General features: G+C 41.3%; 1 protein-coding gene and 1 long non-coding RNA gene across 2 annotated transcripts in view; one reads left to right on the top strand and one right to left on the bottom strand.

The window, feature by feature from the left end:
* LOC133537161 (uncharacterized) overlaps positions 1-560 on the bottom strand; it is a 51,598-nt gene extending 51,038 nt beyond the window's left edge. Inside the window, exon 1 of the long non-coding RNA XR_009802611.1 lies at positions 152-560. This is a non-coding gene — a long non-coding RNA (uncharacterized LOC133537161). The remainder of the gene's footprint in view (positions 1-151) is intronic.
* The window catches only part of pih1d2 (PIH1 domain containing 2), a 19,467-nt gene extending 43 nt beyond the window's left edge, over positions 1-19,424 (top strand). The window contains exons 1-5 of the mRNA XM_061878061.1: positions 1-355; positions 10,057-10,174; positions 13,238-13,480; positions 13,586-13,860; positions 19,277-19,424. The exon at positions 1-355 is cut by the window's left edge and continues 43 nt beyond it. Of these exons, the coding sequence (XP_061734045.1) occupies positions 176-355; positions 10,057-10,174; positions 13,238-13,480; positions 13,586-13,860; positions 19,277-19,411 (951 nt within the window). The 5' untranslated portion in view covers positions 1-175 and the 3' untranslated portion in view covers positions 19,412-19,424. The remainder of the gene's footprint in view (positions 356-10,056; positions 10,175-13,237; positions 13,481-13,585; positions 13,861-19,276) is intronic.

Below are 19,424 nucleotides of genomic sequence, written 5' to 3'. Positions count from 1 at the left end.
GAACATCCATGCTAATGCTAACTTGACTAGCTTACGTGAATATTAACATAGCACCGACGCTAGCTGACTTGGCTAAAAAAAAATAACAAATAGTTCATAAAAAGCGTAAGTCAATTGGCATTATTTGTTTGAAAAACGCTGAATAATTTACGGTGTTTGGGTGAGGGCGAGAAGAATGTCCAGCGGCCGCAGCGCAGACGTGGTGGAGCAGGTGAGCCGGCTGTGGTCCATGCTGGATGTTCTCTGCCTGAGCGACCCGGAGGCCTACCGCAGCTTCGTGGAGAAGCAGGTGACGTCAGGGCTGGACTACCACACGCCGCCTCGCGTGGAGGCATGCATGCGTGTGGACGTGGAGGTGAGTTGCCATCAATTTGGGGAAATAAGGGCCCAAAAGTACTCCCGTTGCCCGGGAACACCTGTTTGTATCATAATGCATACACAGGTGTAGCTCATTAGAATTAGGCGGAGCCTAAACCGGAAGTGTGCCTAAATGCGAGTAGGCGCGGCCTTTATTTTTTTAATTAATATTTCGGTGTTTTTTTTTTTAAACATGGGGGTTTTTTTGGTTGTTTTTTTTCTTAAATTTTCTTATTTTATTTTTTTTACAGGTTTCAACATTTACAAACAAACAGACGAAAAAACAATCAAAATAAGTACAAAAACAGTACAAAACAGTACAAAATAAAACAGCGCCAGGGGGGTTGTAAATTCAAAAAACAGAAAAACAAACAAAACCAAAAAGAAAAAAATATATATATATGTATCTATATATATATATATATATATATATATATATTTGTCGGAGTATATGTCGCTCCGGAGTATAAGTCGCACCTGCCTAAAATGCATAATAAAGAAGGAAAAACACACATATAAGTCGCGCTGGAGTATAAATCGCATTTTTGAAGGAATTTCTTTTTTTTTAAGCAATGTTTTTTATTTTTATTTTTTCTAAACATTTTTTTTTTTTTACAAGTTTCAACATTTGCAAACAAACAGACGAAAAACAATCAAAATAAGTACAACAACAGTACAAAATAAAACAGCGCCAGGGGCTTGTAAATTCAAACTAAAGAAATTAGAATACAAATACAAAAAAACAACAACAAAATTATATATATATGTATAAAAATATATATATATATACACCGTATTTTTCTGAGTATAAATCGCTCCGGAGTATAAGTCGCACCTGCCTAAAATGCATAATAACGAAGGAAAAAAACACATATAAGTCGCACTGGAGTATAAATCGCATTTTTGAAGGATTTTTTTTTTTTTTTAAACACTTTTTCATTTTTTTTTTTTCTTAAATTTTTTTTTTTTTTTTTTACAAGTTTCAACATTTACAAACAAACAGACGAAAAACAATCAAAATAAATACAAAAACAGTACAAAACAGTACAAAATAAAACAGCGCCAGGGGGTTGTAAATTCAAAGTAAAGAAAATAGAATACAAGTACAAAAAAACAACAACAAAATTATATATATATATATATATATATATATATATATATATATATATATATATATATATATATATATATATATATATATATATATATATACACACCATATTTTTCGGGGTATAAATCGCTCCGGAGTATAAGTCGCACCTGCCTATAATGCATAATAAAGAAGGAAAAAAACACATATAAGTCGCACTGGAGTATAAATCGCATTTTTGAAGGATTTCTTTTTTTTTTTAAACACTGTTTTTTTGTGTGTTTTTTTCTTAATTTTAATTTATTTTTATTTTTTTTTAACAAGTTTCAACATTTACAAACAAACAGATGAAAAATAATCAAAATAAGTACAAAAACAGTACAAAATAAAACAGCGCCAGGGGGTTGTAAATTCAAAGTAAAGAAAATAGAATACAAAAGCAAAAAAACAACAACAAAAGTGTGTGTATATATATATATATATATATATATATATATATATATATATATATATATATATATATATATATATATATATATATATATATATATATATATATATATATATATATACACCATATTTTTCGGAGCATAAGTCGCACTTGCCTAAAATACATAACAAAGAAGGGAAAAAACATATATAAATCACACTGGAGTATAAGTCGCATTTTTGGGAGAAATTTATTTGATAAAAAAACACCAAGAATAGACATTTGAATAAATAAAGAATAGTGAACAACAGGCTGAATAAGTGTACGTTATATGAGGCATAAATAACCAACTGAGAAGGTGCCTGCTATGTTAACCTAACATATGGTAAGAGTCATTCAAATAACTACAACATATAGAACATGCTATACCTTTACCAAACAATCCGTCACTCCTAATCGATAAATCCCATTAAATCTTATACGTCTAGTCTCTTACGTGAATAAGCGAAATAATATTTTTTATATTTTACGTTAATGTGTTAATAATTTCACACAAGTTGCTCCTGAGTATAAGTCTCAACCCCGGCCAAACTATGAAAAAAACTGCGACTTATAGTCCGATAAATACGGTGTATATATATATATATATGTAAGCTTGGACCTTAAATCCTACTGAATAGCTCTTAATCTTCTTCCCTTTATTTGATTTCAAATTACCGGTATTGAAATCAGCTTCCTACATTTTAAAAATGATGACAGGGGAAGTGTCACTCGTGACGTCATGAGTTTGACCAGGCGGTAATACTAAGCATGCGCTAATTATTTTCGATACTCGATACCCAACCCTAATCCTACATAAACAATGTATGAATACATTAGATATCTATATATCTTAGGGACCTATAAACTGTATCTCTGTTGCTGCAGCAGCAGAGAGTTTATTCTGTCTTGACACTTTGTATTACATGTATTTTTTATGTATGTCGCTTTGGATAAAAGCGTCTGCCAAATACTTAAATATATATAAACACCTGAAAGTCTTTATATCTTTATCCCCCCCCCACACACACAATCTGGACTGTGGTCCTAACTTTTACCCCTGTTGGCTTTTACAATCTTTATCTTCATCATTTATTTCATATTCATGTTAGTCAAGTATGACATTTTTAAATGTAATTAATTTCATTGACATGCAATTCTATTATGGTCATATTCTTGTTCTTTAGCGGCTACGGTTTCAGTACTATTGAAGATCTTTGCTCCCTCTCAACTCTGTGGTAATATTATTTTCACAAAATATAACCAATAGTATGTTAATGTTAAATCTTACTTATGAAAAGTAATCCCTGGATTCCTATTTTCAACAGTCCGCTCATTTGAGCAGGAAAACGCAGAACACCAGCCCGGCATCTTTGTTTTCTACCCGTCAACTGTCAGTTTAGGCTGCTCGCCAGCTCTTCATAGACGCAAAATTGGCTGCTGTGACGCGAGAAATTCGACCGCCATCTTAAAGTGGTGATGATAGATGGATAGAATCAATAAAGTACTATCTATCTATCTATCTATCATCACCACTTCAAGATGGCGGCCGAATTTCTCGTGTCACAGCAGCCAATGCTGCGTCTATATATGAGATGTCTGTTTATGGCTCTATGAAGACAGGCGAGCGAATCTTATAGAGCAGGGGTGTCAAACTCAAATACAGAGTGGGCCAAAATTTTAAACGGAACAACGCCGCGGGCTAAAGTTGAACAAATTAACCCTTTAATAGGGACCCAAACAAGTTTAGCATTGAATATTGAACAAGCAAGGCTTATATAACTTTAGTGACATGCAAAATCCAGTTTCAAATAATAATAATTTAAAAAATATCAATGGCATATCAAATCAAATTTAAATAAAAATGTAATGCCTTTTTTTCTATTTGCAATCTTCTGAGGTAAATATCTATTTTTTTCCACAGGCTAATAATAAATTTGAAAATAAAATAACAATAATGAATGAACCAAACATTCAAGCCTTGAAGTAGCAAGAGAAAATGCATGAATAAAAGGTTAATTATTGGTCAGTTTGCTGGAAGTTTCCCGGAAGAGTTAGTGCTGCAAGGGGTTCTGGGTATTTTTTCTGTTGTGTTACGGTGCGGATGTTCACCCAAAATGTGTTTGTCATTCTTGTTTGGTGTGGGTTCACAGTGTGGCACATATTTGTAACAGTGCTAAAGTTGTTTATACGGCCACCCTCAGTGTGACCTGTATGGCTTGTGACCAAGTATGCCTTGCATTCACTCGTGTGTGTGTGTGTGTAAAAGCCACAAATATTATGTGACACGCTGTTAGTATGGAGGAAAAGCGGACGTGACGACAGGTTGCAGAGAACGCTAAAGGCAGTGCCTTAAATGCACGCCCCCATTATATTTGTCCAGGTGGAAATCGGTAGAAATTCAGGAGAATGGTTGCCCCGGGAGATTTTCGGGAGGGGCACTGAACTTCGGGAGTCTACTGGAAAAATTAGGAGGGTTGGCAAGTATGAGTATTGGCGGTGAATGCGGTGTTACAGCGGCACCGACGCTGTATAACACCGGCGGGCCAGCTCTAATGCTCAATTGATATTGCCTCAAGGGCCAAATTAAATTACACGGCGGGCCAGATTTGGCCCTCGGGCCAGAGTTTGACACCCATGTTATAGCCTTCCAAAAGACTTTCTCGTTGCCATATCACTCTCTTTTCTTTTTTTTTAGAATTTTGTCAGAAGTTTTAAGGGTGCAATATGTAGTAATGTGGCCAGAAATGGTATTGGAATCACGGTCAAAATTAACCGTGCTAATGTCGGAACCAGTTTAATTGAGTTTGAGTTTATTTGGAACATGCAAGCATACAACATGATACATCACACATGCAAGCATACAACATGATACATCACACATGCATGCATACAACATGATACATCACACATGTAAGCATACAACATGATACATCACACATGCATGCATACAACATGATACATCACACATGTAAGCATACAACATGATACATCACACATGCAAGCATACAACATGATACATCACACATACATGCATACAACATGATACATCACACATGCACGCATACAACATGATACATCAGACATGCAAGCATACAACATGATACATCACACATGCAAGCATACAACATGATACATCACACATACATGCATACAACATGATACATCACACATGCAAGCATACAACATGATACATCACAATTTCCAGTTTCTCTATTCAATATGTTTGAAAATGAGTAAGAAGAAGCAGAGTTTATTTAATCCTACCCCTTTTCTTTTACATAACAGTTGGTAAAACTTTTGTTCACTTCCTGTTCTCAATTTATTCACAATATACTCCATAAGTAATCACTATAAAATGAATAATACTTGGTGAAGTTATATTTCATATGGTGAGATGAATAAGATTATTTAGAAAATGAATGGATGGATGAAATAAATTCAGAATGTTTACCATGGCTCTTCTTCTTTGTACTTTGTAAACACTTTAAGTTTGAAGAGTTTCTTGAAGTGGATCATATTATTACTTTGTTTGATTGCTTTACTTAATCCGTTCTTTCATTTAATTCCACATACTGATATACTGAAGGTTTTAAGTGTTGTATGTGCATACAATTGTTTTAAATTACATTTTTTTCTAAGATAATATTTCTCTTTTGTTGAGAGTTGTTGTATATTCTTGGCTAGCAGGTTATATTTTGCTTTGTGTATAATTTTAGCTGTTTGCAAATTCACTATGTTGTAGAATTACAGTAATTTTGATTCAATAATTAAAGGGTTTGTATGTTCTCTATATCCAACATGATGTATTATTCTAACTCATCTTTTTTGTAACACCATTAATGAATGAAATGTACTTTTGTAGTTATTTCCCCATATTTGTACACAATAACCCAGATACGCCAGAGGTGGGCGGTGCGTTTCTCACCTAGGCCTTCAGGGATGTCTGACTTCAATGATTACCTCTCAAAATACCATCATTGATGTCACCGCATGACCATTGCTGGAGAAACACAATACAGGAACACATTTATGCACTGCTGGGCGTTGTACAAAACGGGTTATTTTCTGGCGCATTTAAAAATCAATAAACCCGCATCAGCAATTAAAACATTTCTTAAGCGGGCGCCACTGTCGAAAATTAAAATTGCAAAACACATTTTAAATGTGAAAAAATAAAGAAATTTAAAAAAGAACACAAAAAAGAACAATAACTTTGAGTTTACATAATAATGTTCATACCACAGATAAAAAAGAGCAATATAAAAAAAAATACATATATATTTTGCAAAAAAACCCAACAAAGAACACATAATATACACATTGGTGTGCCAAAACCAAACAATAAGTGACGAAAAAGTACCATCCATCCAGTTTCTACTGCTTGGTCTCACAAAATGTATTTTTTCTTTAAATATCCTTCTTGAAAATGGCCTTGCAAATATACCGTATTTCCTTGAATTGCCGCTGGGGCGCTAATTAATTTAAAACCTCTTCTCACTCCTACGTTTACCAAAGGCATGCGGTAAAAGTAAGCATGCGCTAATTATTTTAAAACCTCTTCTCACTCCGGCACTTACCAAAGGCATGCAGTAAAAATTTGAGTATGATGTAAGCTTGGACCTTAAATCCTACTGAATAGCTCTTAATCTTCTTCCCTTTATGCGATTTCAAATTACCGGTATTGAAATCAGCCTCCTCCATTTTGAAAATGATGACAGGGGAAGTGTCACTCGTGACGTCATGAGTTTGACTAAGCATGCACTAGTGTTCAAGGAAATACGGTATGTGTTGTCTTGTCTAATCATAAGAGATGCAGACGAGGCGTGTTGGCTGACTTCTAAAAGTTGACTCCACAGCGTGCTCATCAAAAACATTCCGCTGCCAGCATGTCTACATTTAACAACCTAAACGGGGCTACTGCGCATGCTCTTCACTACTGTGGCATGCTGGGTAATGGAGTCCTTGTGTTACCTGGCTCATGACATCACTATATATCTGCCATAGGCCAGATAAAAGGCCGTACTGACAACAACTTGTGATCTGATTGGCTATCGCAACTGTCTATCAACTGTATGTCTCCGTTCACTTACGGCACACGAATGCCCGCATTGTTGATCCTGAAAGCCTCAGGGAGATTTGGTACAGCATGGAAACAAAAGCTAGCTGAATTCTGATTGGATAAAAACTCGATAAACTAAAAACAACGCTGGAAGGACCATAATATGAAGGTCAGCAGAGAAGGTCTTGCTGGCCCTGACGGCACACCACTGGTTGGAACAGTTCCTAATTTTTTTTCCCTGTGCGCTGTTTTCCCTCAGGTGCGGCTGATTGGCACCTGACCACACCTGGTGTCAATCAGTCCGCTCCTATTTCTACCTGCTTTTGTCCCCCAGTCAGGGCTGGATTATTGTCGCTCTTGTCGTGTCGTGCTGTGTCATGTTTTTGCAGCATAGCGGTAAACTATATTCGTTAGATGTTTGTAGCTTACTGTTTTTTGTTCCCTGCTTCCAGTTTGTTTTCATATTACAAGTATGACTTCTGTTTTCCTGCTCGCTACCCGCTAGCTTCTACACTAGGCCCTTTTTGTTTTTGCTAGCTTCCATGCTAATCTTCCTTTGTTTTCTAGCTCCCATGCTAGCTCTCTTAGTTGGTTATCCGCCTCGCGCGCGCTTTTTGTTGTACCCCTTTGGTTTGTTCGTGTTTTAGTATTTTTATGAATTTATGTTTTGTCACTCCATGCCTGCCTCCATCTCGGGGTTAGTCACAAACTAAATCTGACAATCTGTCGATGTGTCATTGACCGGGCTAGCATGCTAAGCATTACACTAGGAGCTAAGCACCATCACACTAAGCATTCATTGCACAAACATACTAGCTTTGTTAGACAAGATCACAGACTGTATTGGACAATATAGTTTACCTACCAAATGTCAATTTACATTTATTACACGTAATAAGAAAACGTAAATGCCTTACTTACCGATCAAAGAGGAAAATAGCAAGTTTGGCGTCAGATGAAAAAATCTTCTCCGGCTTCAATCGTCTCCATCTTTCAAAGGCATCACCGGTACAAAATCCTTGTTTTGTTCCTGGCTTCATCATGAATAAGTTGAGAAACGTAACGTCGCCTTTTAGATTTACTAAGGTCTGACATGTTTAGTAACTTTACCAGTGGCAGTAGCTCGACGAAGAGGCAACTGGCAACCAGGATGTGACACACTGACTTTTTAATTGGTCAAACAGTGGAGGGCTGGGCATGGAAATTAAAATTATAACACTATTTCAAGGCTGTAAATTTAATTCTGAAAGGAGCATATCCTGGTTGAACTACTGTTATCAGTTATAAAGGTATTTGAAAAGAACATGATTTATTAATGCCTTTTGACATATCAGGGCCATTTAATGATGACTTGACATGACATTATTACATATGGCACCTTTAATAGTTTTTATCAAGGAAATACTCACCAGCGGCAGTTGGATCCGAATCGTTCAAACGTTCACCAGTTTATACTATTTGGAAATATTGTAAAATCCATCCATTCATCTTCTTCCGCTTATAGGAGGTCGGGTCGCGGGGGCAGCAGCCTAAGCAGGGAAGCCCAGACTTTCCTCTCCGCAGCCACTTCGTCCAGCTCCTCCCGGGGGATCCCGAGGCGTTCCCAGACCAGCCGGGAGACATAGTCTTCACAACGTGACCTGAGTCTTTCCTGTGGCCTCCGACTGCTCGGACGTGCCCGAAACACCTCCCTAGGGAGACGTTCGGGTGGCATCCTGACCAGATGCCCGAACCACCTCATCTGGCTCCTCTCCATTTGGAGGATCGGCGGCTTTAATTTGAGTTTTTCCCGGATGACAGAGATTTTCACCCTAACTCTACGGGAGAGCCCCGCCACCCAGCAGAGGAAGCTCATTTACCCGTGATCTTGTCCTTTCAGTCATAACCCAAAGCTCATGACCATAGGTGAGGATGGGAACGTGGCTCGACCGGTAAATTGAGAGCTTTGCCTTCCGGCTCAGCTCCTTCTTCACCACAACGGATCGATACAGCGTCCGCATTACTGAAGACGCCGCACGGATCCGCCTGTCGGTCTCACGATCCACTCTTCCCTCACTCGTGAACAAGACTCCGAGGTACTTGAACTCCTCCACTTGGGGCAGGGTCTCCTCCCCGACCTGGAGATGGCACTCTACCCTTTTCCTGGCGAAAACCATGGACACGGACTTGGAGGTGCTGATTCTCATCCCAGTCGTTTCACACTCGGCTGCGAACTGATCCAGTGAGAGCTGAAGATCTTGGCCAGCTGAAGCCATCAGGACCACATCGCTGCAAAAAGCAGAGACCTAATCCTGCAGCCACCAAACCGGATCCCCTCAACGCCCTGATCGCGCCTAGAAACTCTATCCATAAAAGTTATGGATATACCTCCACCGCCTGCGTCTGGCGGTGGAGGTATATCGAGGGGGGCGTGGCCTGTGGGCCTGCAGCGGAACAGGGTGTGCCAGGACCAGCCTCGATGTCAGCGACAGGTGGGCCTTTTTGTCTAATCACCTGTCGCTCTGACAAGGCCCACCTGGGCCATCAACACACCTGTCTCTGACTTTGAGGCCGGGCCTGGCACTCCCTGTTCCGCTGCAGGACTGCAGGCCACGCTCCCCTCCACAGACCCTCTATTTGTACACTCTCAGTTACATTAACATTGATATTTATACATGTGGGCCGACAGATAAAAACACAGTTTTAAATGTAGCATTTAAGAACTGTTCGTAGCTATGAATCGGTCAAAGAACCGTTCAAAAGACCCGACTCCTTCATATCTCTGACAGCTTTTGTTGTTGTCGTGTTTGTGGTGCCAACAATATAGCCTTCCATTTGAACCTGTAGAAATAAAGAAAGTTGTTTGTTTTTATTTTGTCATCAAATGTAACAGACGATTGGGCAAAACATTTGACAACACTATGCAGTATCCAAGCAGCACCCCGGAGGCCATTTGTCGGTAATTTATGGCCAATTTTCTAAATCAGTGCCAAATGGACGCAGCTTACCTGAGCTATAATATGACTGTTTCGCCTCCCAATTTATATTTAGAGGTTATGCATGCCACAGTTTTTAATGATGTGTATCTGCCCTCACCAGGAACCAAGAGGCCTGCTGTACATCAACATATGCAGTTGGAAGCGTGTGCCGCCACCCCAGGACCCCAGCGAGCCATTACCTGTGTATGCTGGAAGCCTGGAAGCGGACACAAATATAGGTCGGGGTCAAAGACAAAGCTACGCTGCATTATATTGCCTGTAGGCAGTGGCGGGGCGGGCGTGTTCCACCGAGGCTTTCAGTTATGTCCGACTTCAATGATTACGTCTCAAAATACCATCATTTATGTCCCCACATGACCATTGCAGGAGAAATACTATACAGGAACACATTTACGCACTACTGTGCATTGAAACACATCAGCAGTGTACAAAACGGGTTATTTTCTGGAGCATTTAAAAATCTGGGATTTAGCACCTCCAAGTCCGAGTCCATGGTTCTCGCCCGGAAAAGGGTGGAGTGCCATCTCCGGGTTGGAGAGGAGACCCTGCCCCAAGTGGAGGAGTTCAAGTACCTCAGAGTCTTGTTCACAAGTAAGAGAAGAGTGGATTTTAAGATCGACAGGCGGATCGGTGCGGCGTCTTCAGTAATGTGGACACTGTATCGATCCATTGTGGTGAAGAAGGAGCTGAGCCGGAAGGCAAAGCTCTCAATTTACCGGTCAATCCATAGTCCCATCCTCACCTATGTTCATGAGCTTTGGGTCATGACCAAAAGGACAAGATCACAGGTAAATGAGTTTCCTCCGCCGGGTGGTGGGGCTCTCCCTTAGAGATAGGGTGAGAAGCTCTGTCATCCGGGAGGAGCTCAAAGTAAAGCCGCTGCTCCTCCACATGGAGAGTAGCCAGTTGAGGTGGTTCGGGCATCTGCTCAGGATGCCACCCGATTGACTCCCTGGGAGGTGTTTAGGGCACATCTGACCGGCAGGAGAAGACCCAGGGTCCCCCGGGAAGAACTGGACGAAGTGGCTGGGGAGAGGGAAGTCTGGGCTTCCCTGCTTAGGCTGTTGCCCCCGCGACCCGACCTCGGATAAGCAGAAGAAGATGGATGGATGGATGGATGGATTTAAAAATCAATTAAAAGGCATCAGCAATTAAAACATATCTTATGTGGTGCTGTCAAAATTAAAATTGCAAAAAAACATAATGAAAGTGAAAAATGTAAATATTTGAACCCACAATTAGTAGGACCTATTCCACGCCGTACAAGCCAGTGGTACCCCTCGTCATCAGCTCATTCGAGTGGAAATGGCGAGCTTTTACCCATTTAATCGCCAGGACAGCTGAGCTCGCTTCTGGGGTTGGACGACATGGACTTACAAGATGTAGTTTCTCTTTAAATATCCTTCTTGAAAATGGCCTTGCAAATATATATATCTGCCACCGAATCAACGTTTTGTTCTCCTTCCTGCTTAATTGAAACTTGTGATTGGATACTCACTTGTCACTCCAAACAGATTGATACAGTGTCCGCGTTACTGAAGACGCCGCACCGATCCGCCTGTCGATCTCACGATCCACTCTTCCCCCACTCGTGAACAAGACTCCAAGGTACTTTAACTCCTTCACTAGGGGCAAGATCTCCTCCACAACCCGGAGATGGGACTCCGCCCTTTTCCGGGGGAGAACCATGGACTCGGACTTAAGGTGCTGATTCCCATCCCAGTCGCTTCACACTGTGAACCGATCCAGTGAGAGCTGAAGATCCTGGCCAGATGAAGCCATCAGGACCACATCATCTGCAAAAAGCAGAGACCTAATCCTGCAGCCCCCAAACCGGATCCCCTTAACACCCTGACTGCGCCTAGAAATTCTTTCCATAAAATTTATGAACAAAATCTGTGACAAAAGGCAGCCTTGGCGGAGTCCAACCCTTACTGGAAACGGGTCCAACTTACCGCCGGCAATGCGGACCAAGCCTTGACACTAATCGTACAGGGAGCGGACCACCACAATCAGACAGACCGTTACCCCATACTCTCTGAGCACTCCCCAGGTTGTCCTCAAAACTCTACGAACAATACCCCATAATGACAAAGTGAAAAGTTTAAAAAAGACAAAAACAAACCTTGGATAATAAAACTAAAAAAAAATTCACAGTCTTTGCTCGATACTTGGATTGATGCACCATTGCCAGCAATCACATCCTCATATTACTCCTATTGAAAGTAAATTTTAAAAAATACTTTTGTCTTTAATCATCATCATGATTTCTGGGTACGTTAGGCCAGCAGAGAAGGCTTTGCTGATCCACCGCTGTCAAACTCAAATACAGAGTGGGCCAAAATTTAAAACTGAACGAAGCCGCGGGCCGAGGTTGAACAAATTAATCCTTTAATAGGGACTCAAACAAGTTTTGCATTGAATATTGACCAAGCAAGGCTTATATAACTTTATAGTGACATGCAAAATCGAGTTTTAAATAATAATTTAAAAATATCAATGGCATATCAAATAAAATCCATCCATTTCCTACCGCTTATTCCCTTTGGGGTCGTGGGGGGCGCTGGCGCCTATCTCAGCTACAATCGGGCGGAAGGTGGGGTACACCCTGGACAAGTCACCCCCTCAAAAAATAAAAATACAAGTTGAATGCCTCTTTTTGGCGGCGGGTTTGAGTTGGGGCGTGGTTTGGTGGTAGCGGGGGTGTATATTGTAGCGTCCCGGAAGTGTTAGTGATGCAAGGGGTTCTGGGTATTTGTTCGGTTGTGTTTATGTTGTGTTACGGTGCGGATGTTCTCCCGAAATGTGTTTGTCATTCTTGTTTGCTGTGGGTTCACAGTGTGGCGTATATTTGTAACAGTGTTAAAGTTGTTTATACGGCCACCCTCAGTGTGACCTGTATGGCTGTTAGACCAAGTATGCCTTGCATACACTTGTGTGTGTGTATGAGCCGCATATATTATGTGAGTGGGCCGGCACGTTGTTTGTATGGAGGAAGAGCGGACGTGGCGACATGTAAAGAACGCCAAAGGCAGTGCTTCACGGCCCGCCCCCAATATTATTGTCCGGGTGGAAATCGGGAGAAATTCGAGGGGGCACTGAACTTCGGGAGTCTCCCGGGAAAATCGGGAGGGTTGACGAGTATGAGTATTAGTGGTGAATGCGGTGTTAGAGCGGCGGGCCATCTCTAACGTTAATTTCATATTGCCTCAAGGGCCAAATTAAATTACACGGCGCCAGAGTTTGACACCCATGCTGTAAGTGGTGTTTTTTTTTTGCAGGTGGCCCCACTGTGCTGGACATAGCATTCAACCCCGAAGTGCTGCAGAAATGCAAAAAAGTCAAGGAGGAGATGGAGCAGGTGTACCTGCTGGCTCTGAGATTTGTCCAGAAGCAGCATGGGCTCAAACTATCACAGCGGTACATCATAGTTAGCTTTTCCCCCAGAAATGGCCCGGAGGACCTGCACCGACGCCTTGGCTTCCAGCAGCAGCGGGTGAACACGGACAAACAATCAGACACAGGTAAGAGCGCCGTAATAAGTCAGGGCAACCAACAGGCCGCCGCGGGGCCCTTTTTTTGTTCCACCTCATCACTCACCTCCATCGATAACCATCTCTTTCTCACAGCTAGTCCGAGCCCAGAGTCTTTGTTGCAGCAGATCTCTTCTCTGCGGGCGCACAAAGACGACACTGAGCTTCCGGCTGATATCGTCCGTCGGCCGGCGGTGCGCAAAAAGGGCTTGATCGAGGTAATCTCCTCCACCACGTTCCAGCGACCCGAGGAGCCGGAGTACGGACTGGAGGTGAAGGCGGACGCGGAGGGATTTCCCTCCAAGTTGGAGCTGACGGTGGAGCTGCCCAAGATTAACTCCATGTCTGAGTGGCAGCTGAAGATGTCCAAGGTTGGTTGCAAAGACAACACCACCTGGGGGCGGTGTAGCTCGGTGGGTAGAGCGGCCTCGCCAGCAACTTGAGGGTTCCAGGTTCCCCCGCTTCCGCCATCCTAGTCACTGCCGTTGTGGCCTTGGGCAAGACACTATACCCCGTACTTGCCAACCCTCCCGATTTCCCTGGAGACTCCCGTATTTCAGTGCCCCTTCCGGAAATATCCCGGGGCAACCATTCTACCGATTTCCACCCGGATAACAAAATTGGGGGAACTACCTTTAGCGTCCTCTACAACCTGTCGTCACGTCCACTTTTCCTCCGTACAAACAGTCACACAATATATGCGGCGTTTACACACACACACAAGTAAATGCAAAGCATACTTGGTCAAAAGCCATACAGGTCACACTGAGGGTGGCCGTATAAACAACTTTAACACTGTTACAAATATGCGCCACACTGTGAACCCACACCAAACAAGAATGACAAACATTAACACAACATGAACACTAACTCTTCCAGGACGCTACAATATACACCCCCGCTACCACCAACTCCCGATTTCAGAGGTCTCAAGGTTGGCAAGTATGCTTTACCCACCTGCTCCCGGTGCCACCCACACTGGTTCAAATGTAACTTAGATATTGGGTTTCACTATGTAAAAGCGCTTTGAGTCACTAGAGAAAAAGCGCTATATAAATATGTGGTTGGAGTGTCCGCCCTCAGATCGGGTAGGTTGTGAGTTCAAACCCCGGCCGGGTCATACCAAAGACTATAAAAATGGGAGCCATTACTAAACTGAACTGAATTCTATTTATATAGCGCTTTTCTCTAATGACTCAAAGCGCTTTACATAGTGAAACCCAATATCTAAGTAACATTTAAACCAGTGTGGGTGGCAATGGGAGCAGGTGGGTAAAGTGTCTTGCCCAAGGACACAACGGCAGTGACTAGGATGGCGGAAGCGTGAATCGAACCTGCAACCCTCAAGTTGCTGGCACGGCCGCTCTACCAACCGAGCTATACAGCCCCACAACATTACCTCTGTTAGGTTCAAAGACTGATGACATCTATTAAAACAGGACAAGAAGCAAGGAACCAAACAGGGACAGAATTCAATTTGGTTCAATTTTGAGGAGAAAGGTCCGGTCTGTACTCTTATACAGTTTCCAGCACGCGCTGGATATTTCCTGTTTACAAAACAACAGCTGTTTCTAAACAACTCTTGTTTTTGGTCTCATTAACACAAAAGAAAAAGATGCCTCGGGCTTAGGCTAGTCCTGGATCGAGCTTGGGCAGGTCTTGGATGACGATAGATAACCCCTCCCATCGTACACAGCAGAATTTTCAACAAAAGACAGCTGTCATCTGTTCACTGGAAAATCAGAGAACGGAAAAGTTTTTTGATCATTTATATAGAATTTTTCTCACAACATGCCTGCTTGGCACTCAGGGTCAAGGGTTGGAATTGGAGGGTTAAATCACCAAAAATGATTCCCGGGTGCGGCCACCGCTGCTGCTCACTGCTCCCCTCACCTCCCAGGGGGGTGCAGAGGATAATTTCACCACACCTAGTGTGTGTGACAATAATTGGTACTTTAACTTTCACTTAATTATTCACTTGACTACCTCAAATGACATCTTCATTGGTTCAGTGACTAACTTTTAACTCAAAATGTCTCATTGAAATGATTTAAAATCTATTTATTTCATGCTTGGTCCCTGAAAACATCACCATTTTAACACGTAACTCGCCTTTTAAAAATAATAACTCACTTGTCGATAATAAATATTGTGTAAAACAATGCAAAAGTATAAAACCACAGTAGTCGTATTAAATCATTTATTAATAATAATGATTGTAGGTTAGGTTGTGAGTTCAAACCCCGGCCGAGTCATACCAAAAACTATAAAAATGGGAGCCATTACCTCCCTGCTTGGCACTCAGCACTAAGGGTTGGAATTGGGGGTTAAATCACCAAAAATGATTCCCGGGCGTGGCCACCGCTGCTGCTCACTGCTCCCCTCACCTCCCAGGGAGTGATCAAGGGTTATAGGTCAAATGGAGAGAATAATTTCGCCACACTTAGTGTTTGTGTGTGACAATCATTGGTAGTTGAACTTTTTTTTTTTACTAAAGGACACAATGGACTTGACAAAGTTGGTAGAAGGTGGGGATCGAACCAGGAACCCTCAGGTTGCTGGCACGGCCACTCACCCAACCGGCGCCACGCCGTCCCCCTTTTACCTTGGGGTAAAATGGCTAAAATAGATAAATGCTCGCCATTTAGATATGATTTTAACGTTTTTGGCTGGCATTAGACTCATTCTGCTTCAGCATCCGATACCAATATTTTGGTACTGCTACCAAAATTATATTTTTCAATACTTTTCTAAAAAAAAAAAAAGAGGACCACAAAAAATGGCATTGTTGGCTTTATTTTAACCAAAAATCTTAGGGTACATTTTACTGTTAATATCTACTTATTTTCCATTTTAACATGTTCTATCTACTTTTCTGATAAAATGTAATAATCACTTATTCTTCTCTTCTCTGATACTTTACATTAATTTTGGATGATACCACACGATTAGGTATCATTTCGATACCAAGTCGTTACAGGATCATACATTGGTCATATTCAAAGTCCTCATGTGTCCAGGGACGTATTTACTGAGTTTATAAACATAATATGACTGAAAAAAAAAAAAAAACATTTTGTGAAGCTAAAAAATATCGATGTAATCATAGTAGTATTGACTAGATACGCTCCTGTCGTTGGTATCATATTTCAGGGACATATTTAACAGTATCGCAGTACTATATCGATAGCATTGATAAGCTTGAAATACTTGACACACTTGATCATGTTTTTAATGATTTATTTCCTTAGTTTAGTGAAAATCATCTGCTTCTTCTCAATGTAACGGAGGCCAGAGCCACTATGGACTGGACTCTCACTATTATGTTAGATCAACTATGGACTGGACTCTCACTATTATGTTAGATCAACTATGGACTGGACTCTCACTATTATGGTAGATCCACTATGGACTGGACTCTCACTATTATGTTAGATCCACTATGGACTGGACTCTCACAATATTATGTTAGATCCACTATGGACTAGACTCTCGCAATATGTTAGATCCACTATGGACTGGACTCACACTACTGTGTTGGATCCACTATGGACTGGACTCTCTCTCTCATGTTAGATCCACTATGAACTAGACTCTCACTTTTATGTTGGATCCACTATGGACTGGACTCTCACTATTATGTTAAATCCACTATAGACTGGACTCTCACACTATTATGTTGGATCCACTATGGACTGGACTCTCACAATATAATGTTAGATCCACTATGGACTGGACTCTCACTATTATAGGGACGGCGTGGCGCAGTGGGGAGAGTGGCCGTGCGCAACCCGAGGGTCACTGGTTCAAATCCCACCTAGTACCAACCTCGTCATGTCCGTTGTGTCCTGAGCAAGACACTTCACCCTTGCTCCTGATGGGTGCTGGTTGGCGCCTTGCATGGCAGCTCCCTCCATCAGTGTGTGAATGTGTGTGTGAATGGGTAAATGTGGAAGTAGTGTCAAAGCGCTTTGAGTACCTTGAAGGTAGAAAAGCGCTATACAAGTACAATCCATTTATTATTATTTATTTATTATGGTAGATCCACTATGGACTGGACTCTCTCACTAATATGTTGGATCCACTATGGACTGGACTCTCACTATTATGTTAGATCCACTATGGACTGGACTCTCACTATTATGTTAGATCCACTATGGATTGGACTTGATCTCACACTATTATGTTAGATCCACTATGGACTGGACTCTCACAATATAATGTTAGATCCAATATGGACTGGACTCTCACTATTATGGTAGATCCACTATGGACTGGACTCTCTCACTAATATGTTGGATCCACTATGGACTGGACTCTCACTATTATGTTAGATCCACTATGGATTGGACTTGATCTCACACTATTATGTTAGATCCACTATGGACTGGACTCTCACAATATAATGTTAGATCCAATATGGACTGGACTCTCACTATTATGGTAGATCCACTATGGACTGGACTCTCACTATTATGTTAGATCCACTATGGACTGGACTCTCACAATATAATGTTAGATCCAATATGGACTGGACTCTCACTATTATGGTAGATCCACTATGGACTGGACTCTCTCACTAATATGTTGGATCCACTATGGGCTGGACTCTCACTACTATGTTAGATCCACTATGGACTGGACTCTCACTATTATGTTAGATCCACTATGGACTGGACTCTCACACTATTATGTTAGATCCACTATGGACTGGACTCTCACTATTTTGTTAGATCCAATATCGACTGGACTCTCAATTTATGATAGATCCACTATGGACTGGACTTGATCTCACACTATTATGTTAGATCCACTATGGACTGGATTCTCATGCTATTATGTTAGATCCACTATGGACTGGACTCTCACTATTATGTTAGATCCACTATGGACTGGACTCTCTCACTATTATGTTAGATCCACTATGGACTGGACTCTCACAATGTTAGATCCACTATGGACTGGACTCTCACAATGTTAGATCCACTATGGACTGGACTCTCATTCTTATGTTAGATCCACTATGGACTGGGCTCACACTATTGTGTTGGATCCACAATAGACTGGACTCTCCCACTATTGTGTTGGATCCACAATAGACTGGACTCTCACACTATTATATTAAATCCACTATGGACTGGACTCTCACTATTATGTTTGATCCACTATGGACTGGACTCTCCCAATATTATGCTAGATCCACTCGACATCCATAGCAAAGGCTGCTCAGGGAGGGGGGGGTTTCTTATTGTCATCCCATTGGGTTGAGTTTTTCCTTGCCCTGATGTGGGATCCGAGCCGAGGATGTCGTTGTGGCTTGTGCAGCCCTTTGAGACACTCTTAATTTAGGGCTATATAAGTAAACTTTGATTGATTGATTGATTTTTTTAGTAAACCTCACTCCCTGACAACCTCATATACAGTGTTGGCTATCCGGTTAATAGTTTTGGCTTTTAGCTAGGTAGCTAGCACGCTCATCTCTCATGCTGAAAAAGGAGAATTTCACTATGTAAATCACTTTGAGTCTTTAGAGAAAAGCGCTATACAAATACATTTCACTCACTTTACTATAAAATAAAATAATCAAAAATATGGACTTAACTGATCATTGTGCTAATATTACAACTTAAACTATCTCTATATTACATTCCTCACATGCATGAAGTATCTCCAAAATAATTTTTACCACACGTCAGGAGGCGCCACAAACACATAAAAAAAACACCAAGTGGATGCTAAAAAACCAATGTCAGCAAGTAATATTTTTGCATGTCTTTTTCTACACAGGATGACGTCTTGTTGGAGGTGGAGGACGTCTACTATTTGCTTCTGGACTTTCCACAAGTTGTCAATGAAAACAGTGCAGTGGCCATCTTCAACAAGAAGAGTCGAAGGCTGACTGTGACGGCAGATATTTTGTGACGCGTCTCCTTTG

Source organism: Nerophis ophidion, linkage group LG18 (genome assembly GCF_033978795.1).
Source record: "Nerophis ophidion isolate RoL-2023_Sa linkage group LG18, RoL_Noph_v1.0, whole genome shotgun sequence".
In the NCBI taxonomy this organism is placed as follows: domain Eukaryota; kingdom Metazoa; phylum Chordata; class Actinopteri; order Syngnathiformes; family Syngnathidae; genus Nerophis; species Nerophis ophidion.
The sequence above is the reverse complement of the archived record's forward strand: the minus strand, read 5'-3'. Positions and strand labels throughout refer to the sequence as shown.